We start from the raw sequence: 13,212 nt of genomic DNA on the forward strand, positions 1-13,212 counted from the left end.
CACGGCTTGATGCGTTTGGGTAAATGGAGACGGAGGGCGGGGCCACGGGACCACCGCAAGACCTTGCCGGGGCTGTGCCGTGTCGACCCGCCCCGCAGGGCACCTCCGCCGGCGGCCGCGGCAGCCTTGCTCGAGCGAGGAACCGCCCCCTCCGCGTCTGGAGCCCGTTTAACGGACGGCGGGCTCCGGCCCGAGCGGGGCACGCGCCGTTTAACGGGCTCCTGGGCCCCGAGAGCAGCGGGCCCGCCCGCGGAGCGATGGGCGGAGGCCGGTTTCCGACCGGTTTCCCCTCCGGACTGAACCGGGAACCGTCGCGGTGGCGCTTCACCGGGGCCCTGCGCGCCGCGGACTGGCCCGTGCCGTCCCGGCAGTGCTGCGGTAGGCGTACGTGCATACACGCCGCCGTGCAGCGGGGCGCCGCGCGGGCACGGCTGCAGCAGGTACTTGCAGCTGGGCCGGGAAGACAATTTTGGGGCGAGAGAAACGCCCTGCTTTTGTCTCGTGAAATGACACTTCAGTGTAGCCAAATTACAAACTATTTTTAAAAGAATTCACGGTTTCTGTCATCTCCCTCCTGCTTCTAAGGAGAAAAATGGCAGCCTGCCAAAGCAAGCTGAATGCACAGAAGTGTCAGGTCAACCTTAAAGCAGCAGCAGGCTCTATAGTGGGGACACGCAGGGGCCAGCAGCTGCTGCATGCAGGTAGGAAAGATCTAGGTGAGACTAGCTCATTCCCCCTATTGTTCCCTCTCCTAAAAGACCAGCACATGAACCCACCCCTCTTTTTCCTCCTTGCAGCATACAGGGAAGGAGCTCCCCATCTCTGAGGCAGAGGAGGAGAAAGACGTCTAGCAGGTCATTGCTGCTTAGCATGTGAGCTCGTTATCTCAGTCTTTCAGGGATAACAGCCTTCCCTTGCTCTACTCGCGGCTGAAACGCAAATGAAAAAAGATTGCTACAGCACTGCATGTGCAATTGAAGATAATTGAAATTACCTATAAAAAAGAAAGTAAATTACTTCCGAGAGGCTAAGTTAAAAGAAAATCAAGGACTCAGAAGTAAATGCCAGATTTAAAGTAATTCTGCTATTTGAAGAAATGCATTAGGATAGTCTTGCATGAACTGATCACACTTGTTTTCTTAGATGACCTTTACCATATTCAGTGAACCAGTCAAAATGTACAAGTGCAGCTAATTTACATTGCAATAAAATATGCATGTTGCTAACTCCTGTTTTACAGAGAAGAAAATGGAGTCAGTAAGAAAATGAATTATCTCCTCAAAAGTCATGTATTAAGAATGTATCAGAATAGGACAAGACCTCATTATTTGGGATTCTTCTCTAGAGTTGTTCACTCTCTGTCCTTGAAATTATTTCTCCAGAACTTCCTGCCTTTTCATCTCTGACACTTTTCCTATTTCCAACATTTTATCTTTATCTTAGCAATTGTCAGATATTTTACATTACCACCTTGGTTCAAAAATCTGTGTGATAAAATAAAGCAGTACAAGCAAGTTTTAGTTTCTCATGTGGTTCAAACATCCTACATCTGTGCTTGTCACCCCAAGCTCTTAAACTCAGTGGGGGCACCACTGAGTTGCAAGTCATCTGATCTGTTTTAATTTTGGATTGAGAGGAACAATGCCTTTAGAGGTGCCTGTTTGTCTGCATTGACCGTAAAAAGTGTGTAAAACACTAGTTCATAATGAAAATGTCTTCACAAAAATATCTCATTGGGTCAGGCGAAATCTTCTCTCTTGTCCTCTGTAGCGGTAAACTGATACGCATCTAAAGAAAGGCAGGACAAAACCACTCGCTGTCTGGTTGTATCTGAAGCCATTTGGACCTAAATAAAGGTTTATGTGTTTTTTTCTGACTCTGTTACTCAGAAATCAAAGATATTACTTTGCTTTACAAATCCTTCCATAGACTGTAACTTCCATAAGTGTAAAGGAAATAATACTGTAAGCTTGACAAGGTTTGAATGTTTTTGCATAGTTGAAAGCACAACTAGAATCTCTGACCCTTAAAATTAGATCTGCAAAGAAATCTATAGGGAAACACAAAAGAGACTTTGTTTTCTGCTTCTACCTGCTAAACAATGGAGTGTATGCTTCGGCCAAAAGAGACTGCCCCACACGAAGAATGCCCATTATAACAGTGTGCACCTTAGTTCCAGCCCCAAGAAGGTACAAATATCCCCTTTGTTAACACTAGCTGTAAACTACTATACAAGTCTCCAGATGTTATGTAATCAAGTCCACATTTTATTTCTGAAGACTGAGTTTACAAAATGCAAAAATGCTTCATTTTCCATAAAGCACATCAATTTGGAAGGGAATGGTTCATCAAGCATCGTCTCAGGGATGAAGACAGTGTAAGCAGCTCCAGCATTAGCCCCTTAATCCTAGCCTTCCTGCCATCCTTTCTTTTGTGCTAGTACAAGCATTTGGGCAGCAAGACAGCAAATTAGATCAAAGAACTACACTGGCTTAATTTTTTTTTATTGTTGTTTTTATTTTTCAGCCAGATCAATTTCCTGATCTGGCTCACCACACATGCAAATGCTCCCGCCAACACACAGGAGAGGAACAATTAACCAGAACTGGTGAGGGGTGGGAAATGCATCAACCAGCTTAACTACTGTTAGACCAAAATTAAAAACCGCAGTCATTTTCAATGGCCTTGACAAATCAAAAGGGCATTTTTTCTAAGCAGGACTGTCATTTTTTTCCATTTTTATGTTCATGTTGCCTTTTTTTTTAATTGATGGTTAAAATATCAAGCACATAAGAACACTGTAGACTGTGAAAAGTACTGGCTAATTTGTAGAGAGGGAGGAGCCATATACAGGCATACCTCGTTTCATTGCGCTTCGCTTTATTGCGCTTCACAGATACTGCATTTTTTACAAATTGAAAGTCCGTGGCAACCCTGCGTTGAGCAAGTCTATCGGCGCCATTTTTCCAACAGCATGTGCTCGCTTCGTGTCACTTCGTGTCTCTGTGTCACATTTTGGTAATTCTTGCAATATTTCAAACTTTTTCATTATTATTATATCTGTTATGGTGATCTGTGGTCAGTGATCTTTGATGTTACTATTGTAATTGTTTTGGGGCACCACAAACTGTGCCCATATAAGACGGCAAACTTAATCGATAAATGTTGTGTGTGTCCTGACTGCTCCACTGACCAGCCGTTCCCCATCTCTCCCTCTCCTTGGGCCTCCCTATTCCCTGAGACACAATGATGTTGAAATTAGGGCAATTAATAACCCTACAATAGCCTCTAAGTGTTCAAGTGAAAGGAAGAGTCGCACATCTTTCACTTTAAATCAAAAGCTAGAAATGATGAAGCTTAGCGAGGAAGGCATGTCGAAAGTTGAGATAGGCTGAAAGCTGGGCCTCTTGTGCCAAGCAGGTAGCCAAGTTGTGAATGCAAAGGAAAAGTTCTTGAGGGAAATTAAAAGTGCTACTCCAGTGACCACACCAATGATAAGAAAGCAAAATAGCCTTAGTGTTGATATGGAGAAAGTTTTAGTGGCCTGGATAGAAGATCAAACCAGGCACGACATGCCCTTAAGTCAAAGCCTAATCCAGAGCAAGGCCTGAACTCTCTTCAATTCTATGAAGGCTGAAAGAGGTGAGGAAGCTGCAGAAGAAAAGTTTGAAGCTGGCAGAGGTTGCTTCATGAGGTTTAAGGAAAGAAGCCGTCTCCATAACATAAAAGTGCAAGGTGAAGCAGCAAGTAAGTGCTGATGTAGGAGCTGCAGCAAGTTATCCAGAAGATCTAGCTAAGAGAACTGATGAAGGTGGCTACACCAAACAACAGATTTTCAATGTAGATGAAACAGCCTTATATTGGAAGATGACGCCATCTGGAACTTTCATAGCTAGAGAGAAGTCAACGCCTGGCTTCAAAGGACAGGCTGACTCTCTTGTTAGGGGCTAATACAGCTGGTGACTTTAAGTTGAAGCCAATGCTCATTTACCAGCCCGAAAATCCTAGGGCCCTTAAGAATTATGCTAAATCTACTCTGCCTGTGCTCTATAAATGGAACAACAAAGCCTGGATGACAGCACATCTGTTTACAACATGGTTTACTGAACATTTTAAGCCCACTGTTGAGATCTACTGCTCAGAAAAAAAAAGATGCCTTTCAAAATATTACTGCTCATTGACAATGCACCTGGTCACCCAAGAGCTCTGATGGAGATGTACAACGAGATTAATGTTGTTTTCATGCCTGCTAACACAACATTCATTCTGCAGCCCATGGATCAAGGAGTAATTTTGACTTTCAAATCTTCTTATTTAAGAAATACATTTCGTAAGGCTATAGCTGCCATAGATAGTGATTCCTCTGATGGATCGGGGCAAAATAAATTGAAAACCTTCTGGAAAGGGTTCACCGTTCTAAATGCCATTAAGAACATTCGCGATTCACAGTAGGAGGTGAAAATACCAACATTAACAGGAGTTTGGAAGAAGTTGATTCCAACCCTCATGGATGACTTTGAGGGGTTCAAGACTTCAGTGGAGGAAGTAACTGCAGATGTGGTGGAAATAGCAAGAGAACTAGAATTAGAAGTGGAGCCTGAAGATGTGACTGAATTGCTGCAATCTCATGATAAAACTTTAACGGATGAGGAGTTGCTTCTTATGGATGAGCAAAGAAAGTGGCTTCTTGAGATGGAATCTACTCCTGGGGAAGATGCTGGGAACACTGTTGAAATGACAACAAAGGATTTAGAATATTACATAAACTTAGTTGATAAAGCAGTGACAGAGTTTGAGAGGATTGACTCCAATTTTGACAGAAGTTCTCTTGTGGGTAAAATGCTATCAAACAGCATCACACGCTACAAAGAAATCCTTTGTGAAAGGAAGAGTCAATCGATGCGGCAAACTTCATTGCTGTCTTATTTTAAGAAATTGCCACAACCACCCCAACCTTCGGCAACCACCACCCTGGTCAGTCAAGCAGCCATCAACATCGATCGAGGCAAGACCCTCCATCAGCAAAAAGATTACAACTCGCTGAAGGCTCAGATGATGGTTAGCATTTTTTAGCAATAAGTATTTTTTTATTTAAGGTATGTAAATTTTTTTTAGACATAATGCTATTGCACACTTAATAGACTACAGTATAGTATAAATATAATTTTTATATGCACTGGGAAACAAAAAAAATTGTGTGACTCACTTTATTGCGATATTCGCTTTATTGCGATATTCGCTTTATTGCGGTGGTCTGGAACCAAACCCGCAATATCTCCGAGGTATGCCTATAGTTACTTTTATCTTCTTCACTATCAGAAACATAGTGTAGAAAGGTCTTTGAGGAAGACCGGAACCTCTCTGATTCTAAAGGTTATCAGACTACAAATTGCTAAAGCCCTTGCCTCTCTCTAATACCTTTTTTCATCACACTTAAAACAGGCTTGAAAGTTAATTTTAGGCACAAAACCCACACTCCATTAGGCATTTTAAAAGTCAGAAGGAAAAGAAAATTGTATTGAAAATACAATTAACAAAGCAGATTTTGCTTAACATTAACAAAGCAGATAAAGCATCAACAAAGCACAGTATAGGACATTGTAAGAAAAGAGATAAATTGGGTTTTTAGTAGGCAGCAATCACAGTTCTCAATCATATGCAGATTTCAGAAAGTAACTGAAACCTAAGCCAATACAAACAGCTTTATGTAATGTTTCTGAAAGATTTTTCACCTTTGGATTTGTAATGAAACATCTCAACTGTTATTCTTGTGCGTTATCAGTAGTGTATTACTGATCAGGGATAAAAGAGGACCTCAGGTGGCAGAAAGGAGCAGCTGCACTTTCCAGTCACTCCTCTTCTAAGTAATTTAGTTCATTTTAATCACCCTGTCCCATGGACTCATACTATATGCTGCTTCTTTACAGATAAAGGTTTGTTACACTTGCTGCACAACTGTATGACTTTGGCTCTGAGTGCCCTGCAAAAAATGTAATATTTTATGTACATGAAAAAAAAAAATTTTAAGGCTATTGGCAGTTCATATTTATATCTCCTTAGATTTAGATTTTTAGTTTTTGTGAGCTTGATATTCCAGATTCTTTAAATTCTGCATCACTCATAATTAGGAACACTTTAAGCAGCTAAGCCTCAGAGAGCAGTTCAAAATGTCTGCCTGAACCCTGGAGGTGCCTCAAATCAGCCGGCACCTTTAGGGCCACAGAGCTCCTTACCTACATAAGGAGAGGATCCTGTATATTTTAAATCCTGTTTTAATGAAACGGGGGAGCTGGTCACCTGGACATCTAAACACACCTAACTCACTTCAGTACCATCAACTCCAGTGCAAAACATAAACGGAGGATGGCGTGCACAACTTGTTTAATAAGCTTTTAGCCACAGCACCCCTCCTGGAAATGGGAAATAAAAGTTTCAGACTCCTCTTAGCCGAAAAGGTTTGAACCACAGCTCCCAGATCTCAGATGAGTGCCCTATAACAACATCCTGAGCCATTGCTCCCGAAGCTGAGCTTACTATACACATAGAATTGAAGAGTCAAAGTCTGAAAGAGGGAATATATGCAAGAGGGGTCCTAAGTCTCCACCCTGCTGAAGAATCCAGAACAATTTATCTCAGAAGTAGCACTCTCAGACATTACATAGAGTAAGAGTGGTTCTTTCTTATTCTGAGATATGCGCTATTTGGCTCTTGGGATGTAATGTGTCTCTCCCTATGTATTTTCCTAGAGACTTTAACTAACCTGCCCAGAACGTCAGGGAGGATGGAATTAAGACGACAACAAAGAATACGTATTATTTAGAAATCAGATACATAATCTAGATCTCTTACGGGCAGGAAAAGTTCAAACCTTTAGAAAACAAAACATGTATATTTTCATGCCACCTCTGAATGTAAAAAGATTTCCACAAACTTTTCACTTCATACCTTCTTATGATACTGTCTTATGAAAGCCGAGATGAAAGAGTATGATTAGGAAACAGCAAGATTAGTCACATGCCCCTGCAGCAAGACCTGTTCTAGCACATTTCTTTCATAGTTTGAAACATCGTGATGGCCACTGAGAGATGTGCTGCACATTTTTCTGAACCAATCAAATATTGGGGATTAATGTGCAGATTCAAGGACAAATAAAGTGTAGCTTCCCAATTCTAACCACAGCAGTAGTAGTAGCAGTATACAAAGAGTCCATAGTCATATTTTTTCTTGGGCATCCTGAGAAAATAATGCAAATGTCAACACATACTTGCTACTCATTACAATTACATTTGCATACAGTGTTTTCTAATAGTTACGCATTATAAGGTACGGCTCTATGAACATTAAGTTGTACAGGCTACTCAGAGGAGCAGAATATTTAAACTTTAGGCTTTGTGAAAGTCTAGGCAAACACTTCTAACAGGGCAAATGCATCCAATAATTTTTCATGTGCTGCAAAGAACAAAACTGAGAATCCATCCAAATTGTATCGCAGACTTTGAAAACTACACACAAAGATGACATATAATCTGATCTATTACCATCAATCATATTTTGGAGTCTGACTTCATAAAAAATATTCTGATTTCATACTTAATTGTTAAAAAATAAGGGGTTTTCAAGCTTTTTATGTTTATGAGTATCATTTCCTGCATCTCACATGAATAAACTGCTCACATTATGAGGTATTTGCAGAATCAGCCTGTGGAGAATGTTAAGTAATGTGGCAAGTTAATGCTATGCTTTGTTCAGGCTGTGGAAAGGCAAATCCATGGCTGGACATGAGTCAGAGCTAGCATCAGAGTATGCCGTGAAGGAGCAAGAATGCTTGGAGCCACCATGCAATGTTTGTGCCAGTGCCAGCAGCTGACGCAGGCTGCAGAAGAGAGACAGGGCTATGGGCATTCACGGAAGAAAACTGCTGAAAGTATCAGAAAGTCACTCCCATGATTCTGAAGGCTAGTTTATCCTGGCCTGCTGGAGGTCACTTGGAGGAAAAAGTTCAGAGGATTTCAAATCTCTCCTAAAGGGAAATCTAACCTGGAATGCTTAATTAGGCTTCCTTGGACTGGTAAAGACAAACACGGCATCTCTAGGTGAAGAATAAATTAGTCAACAATGACTGGTTAATTGTAGCTAATGAAGTCATGGCTTCCTAATACAATCTGAGATGAAGTTGTGGTGACTATGTATTCTTCAAGTGACCTTCAGATATCACTTGCTCCCCCTCCCCCCCCCCCCAAAAAAAAATCAATGAAGTGTTTCTCAGAGATGCAGTCCTAAAATAAAGGGAACAAAACGATGGGTGACCAAGATAAAGTGACAAGCTTGGTGATGGCAGCAGTTACCAGATGCCAGGGAACAAGAAACTGGGTAATCACACAGCCTGTAATTTCTTACATAGGGAAACAATAAAACTGAGTGTGCTCAAACTATTCTCAAATGCACATGGCAGATAATGAGTGGGGCAAAAAAAACCCTTTCTTGCAACTTGACCCATTCCTTTCAGTTATAGTATTTTCAGGTAATATTGGAAAGACAGACAGTACTAAATATCAACACCACAAATGAGAATTCCAAGTTGAGACGATCATTTAAAGAAACCACGTTACACATTTCTCACTATCATGAAACTTCCACTGGCCAACACCAAAGATGTTCAAGGGAAGCTCTGCACATGCATGGGAGGATCAGGAGTTAAACATAGAAGACTTTGCCAACAGATTCTAAAAAAACACTTACAATGACATGATAGATAATTCACTGCCAGACCAAAAAAATCCTACTTGCATTACCTAAAATGTATAAACACCTTATTCCTGAGCACACTAAAAAGATGTAATGCCAGCAAAAAAAAGATGCTTTTTTGTTTAATTATAGTTCATTTTGAATAAAAATTTCAATCAACTTTTTTTTGCCTTCTCAGAAACCTTGTCATCAGTGTGATTTTTTTCTATTCTTCTGCAGTGTCCACTAAGTGTCATATAACAATAGCAATCCAGAAGTCCTTTACTCTTCCCTTTGTAAAAACATCGCAGTGTCTAATACCTTGTTAAACGAGTATGTAAATAATGATTTGTTTTTAAAAAAAGTCATAGCCTTTTCTCCAATACTAGGAATATTAATCATTTGTAAATTGTTTTAATAAAATACATTTCTTTAAGAATAAAGCATGGAATAGCAGCAGATGTTGGCACATGGTTTCAGTAAGTCAAAAATGCACAGACTACACTTCTTTAAACACATCATATAGTTACTCCATATCTCCGGGGGGCGGGGGGGGGGGGGGACACAACACTCTAGTACCTTTCCTTTTTTGAAAAAAAACCTTAGGCCAAGCTATATATGTGTTATTGCAATAGTAACCAGACTACTAAGTGCATCATCCGAGCACGTAACCTACACTATCACATTCTTTTGCTTTGCCCGAGTCTTTGAAAAAAAAAAAAAAAAAAAAGGCATGGAAGCTGGCTCCAACTCCTTGCTCATGATTATTCCACTGAGCTCCTAGAACAGCAAAGCGGTCGTATCTAGACCCTAAAGAAAAGATGAATAGATATTTTCAACTTTGAAACAGTACAATATAGGTAGTTTCAATTAAATTGAAGAAGCTATGGCCAAAGCAAGTTCCCACTCTCCCCTTGCTGAATACAAAGCAGATATCTGTCCCAGGTAGATACCAGTTTATCAATATGCATCTTTTCTCTCTCACAGTGATGACAACTCACTAAAGAGAGTAACCAACTATTACATAGACATTCACAGTGTTATACAGCATGGGAGTTCCTCATCCTTAAACAATGTAATCTTTTTGGCTGGCAATTCAGTTTCAAGCAACAAACCTTTCTTGTTGGTCCCAGTGATACCTTATCTTCTCATTCTAATTTGTCTGTTTAAAATATTTAGGAGTGCTCATATGAAAGTGATGAATATGCTCATAATTGTGTCCATCTTTATAAGATCCAAACCTAACCAAAAATATTCAAGAAAGCAAAATCATTACGATATGAATTAACCTATGCAATTAAATCATGCACTTTTATAGTATAATCAACATTTCATATGAATGCTCTAGATAGAGTTGTGGCCTCCTTCTGAAATGAACTATTTACATATAAATCATAATCTGTGGAAATGATCTACCTAAAGGTCTTTGAGTTTAACAGAGACATTTAATTACACTGATTGGATTAATGCTATGGACAGTCTATAAATGGAACTTCAGCTGACAAAGGCAAGAGGTGCTTTTATCCAGTAAAATCCTATACTCTAATTTTTTTCCATTGACTTTAGTGGAGACAGTTTCACCCCTGCAGTATCCAAATACTCAATCCTATTGTTAATACTGCACATTTTTCTTTTGAAAATTATGGTGAAAATTTTAAATTTGAGGTCTATTAAGATGTACACTTTGAATGCCATGTTTAAACCTGAAAGCTTTGACTACTGACTATTATGGTAGATGAATTCGCACAGGAAAATGTAGTACTTATTTAGAATGTTAGTGCCAACTAAACATTCTAAAGTAGTGACACTGTACTTCAAAAGAAGTCTAGTTAATGCAAAAAAGTTAAACTTATTCCTAATCAGTATCATTTTTTCTGCTTATAGGCAGACATAAAAGAAATCAGGATGAGAGAGTCATTCCACACTGAAATCCACTGAGAAAAATCTGAACTTGTAATGCTGACTTTAGGCAAGCTTCATCATGTGGAAAGGACTGGGCAAATCCCTGCTTAGTCAAGAAGCCAGTGACTGAGTGGTAAATAAAAAGTGAGTAAGCTTAGCTGTTAGGCGTATATAAGAAATTAATATATTCTCTATTGTGCAAGTCAGAAGTAGCAAGTTTCATGTACTTGTGTTTGCCCTTATCTGCATTGCTGGAAATTGTCCATCTGTGGCAACATCTATCTCAAACTTCATGACTCTTCCACTGATATTTAATTTAAAATAAAAATCTGTCTCCATATTTCTCTTATTTACTCAATGTCAGTAGAAAAATGACAGCATTCAAGAAATAACTTGTTGTGTTAAAGCCTCATTTTTTTTTCCTGACATACGTAACAATCTGCATCAGGCATTTTCCTTAACTTTTGCTCCAGTTACATATTACATTTTAAAAAGCTTATGCAAAGACTGTTTAACATATATATTGTATTTTGTGTTCTAAATACTAGTATACTAAGGCCCTGATCCTCAGATGTGCTGAGAAACATGGGAGATATTTCATCAACTATAAAATGAGTCACCAGCACTTCGCAAATCTCCATAACAAACAATCTCAGAAATTAATCATCTGGGTGAAACAGACATTACCTTCAATTTATGCTACAGTACAGCAGACTGATTTTCCCAAGGCACTTGCCAAGTCCATGGAAAAAATGGAATTACAAATCAGAAGTTTTTGCCTCCTGATCTTCTGCTCAGCCTGGTACTCCACAGTGCCTCCCACTTCAGTAAGCAATTTTTTTTCCTAAAATTCTTTCTTATAAAACATCATGTACATCATCCCTGTAATTACTTTTGAGATATACTGACCTGGGATTAAAATGGATGTCCTCAGGAACTTGGTTGGGATCAATGACAATTCTGTCATTATCAACATAGTTATTCAAGTCATCTGGGATCCTAAATTTGGCCATCTGGACTTCTGAATCACTTAGACCAGCATGAGATATGCGGGCATAGCCCAACCTACCAGGTACAAGGAAGGTTAGTTTGAATAAATAACCCAAGGCAATTTCACCTCATTCTTAATCCCTGACTTTTTTTTTCCTGAGAGTTATTATTTAACCTGCCAACATAACTTTCTATTTCTATGAACATCACCTTCAAAAATCCTAAAGCGCTTCATAAACGTAAGCACTATAACACAATGTCACAAGAAGAAAAACTGAGAAAGCATAAGTGCTTGACAACAAAAATAAGTTCTAGAACCAGAAACTTAATTTTTTTCAACTACTCTTTTAGAATATACATACTGGTATAATTTCATCAACCTTTTCACTGAGAGATTTTGAAATTCAAGAAAAGAACTCAAGTACCAATGGCATGAGTAACCGGAAAAAAATCAGCTTGTAAATGGTATTTTCTTACTTGACACAGTTACTTAAGACAGAGATCTAGATTACTTCTTTTACTCCTGTTAACACTGCAGAATTTGTACAGTTAATTTAGAATAAGCTGAATTCTATTCTAGTACGTATATCACCAGGAGAATGATTTACAAGCAACTTTGCATTACAAGATATGGAGTGCATAGGCCCCAGCAGAGCAAAGTGCTTACATATGGGCTTACACAGTTAAAGATTCCACTAAATCCAGCATAAAGCTTTGGTGGACTGGATCAGCATTCTGCATGAACAAATCCTACAATCATCGTTCATAATTTGTTTCTTCTGTGTCATATACAAATTAGGGCTTAGCCTTCACAATTTTAGGATGAAGTTGCAAAGCCAGAGCTTGGATCTTGGAAAAAAGTATTTTTATTATCAAAGCAGATTAGATCTGAAGGCTTTTGATACAGAAAGCCTTCTAACACTGTTTTTGCAAATGACATTCAGAATTACACCAATTCATCCTGAGGTCCATGTTCATTAGTTCATGGTATACCTAACTGCCTATACATAATTGTTTAGGGATGTAAAACTGCTGTGCAAGTTCCTACAGAAACGTCTAAAATTTATATTCATAAACATATCTAAAGCCAGTGAATAAATGATCCACTTCGGCATACCTGATTACTCCACGGTACATAATATAACTACACCATCTGTCAAGATCTGTACTGTCAATATCCTACAGGTGGAAGAAAAAAAAATGTCAAGCAAATAAGGCAAGCTTTCCTTAAAAGGGTGTTTTAAATCAGTAACAGAACCAACGTGTAAATCTGCTGCAGAAAAGCACTTTGCCTGAGGCGTAGTAACAAAGTAAAAAGGGAAACAGCCTGCTATGCTGTTGCGGACAAACCAGACAACCTTTGACATCTCCTGACAGACAACTGAACTGCAGAACCCTCTTTTAAAACAACAGAATGATACCTAGCATGAGAGAGGTTGGAAGGCAACTCTGGAGATCACCTCAGTCCCAACCCCCTGCTCAAAGCAGGGTCAACTTCAGGCATGTTGCTCAGGGCTTTGTGCAGCCAAGCTTGGAGAGCAGCCAAGAACGGAGATTTCACAACCTCTCTGGGCACCTGTTCTAATGCTTGACAAC

General features: G+C 39.5%; 1 protein-coding gene across 2 annotated transcripts in view; it reads right to left on the bottom strand.

The window, feature by feature from the left end:
* Positions 1-8,595: 8,595 nt before the first annotated feature.
* The window catches only part of CWH43 (cell wall biogenesis 43 C-terminal homolog), a 30,106-nt gene continuing 25,489 nt past the window's right edge, over positions 8,596-13,212 (bottom strand). Inside the window, exons 14-17 of one of the 2 annotated variants that reach the window (XM_067297154.1) lie at positions 12,734-12,795; positions 11,536-11,691; positions 9,840-9,965; positions 8,596-9,534 (exon numbers count right to left, since the gene is read on the bottom strand). In XM_067297154.1, the coding sequence (XP_067153255.1) occupies positions 9,878-9,965; positions 11,536-11,691; positions 12,734-12,795 (306 nt within the window). In that variant the 3' untranslated portion in view covers positions 8,596-9,534; positions 9,840-9,877. Of the gene's footprint in view, positions 9,535-9,839; positions 9,966-11,535; positions 11,692-12,733; positions 12,796-13,212 lie in introns of those variants that run through there. The other variant, XM_067297155.1, reaches the window with a different exon arrangement.

The sequence above is a fragment of the Apteryx mantelli genome, chromosome 5 (genome assembly GCF_036417845.1).
Source record: "Apteryx mantelli isolate bAptMan1 chromosome 5, bAptMan1.hap1, whole genome shotgun sequence".
NCBI classification, from domain to species: Eukaryota; Metazoa; Chordata; class Aves; order Apterygiformes; family Apterygidae; genus Apteryx; species Apteryx mantelli.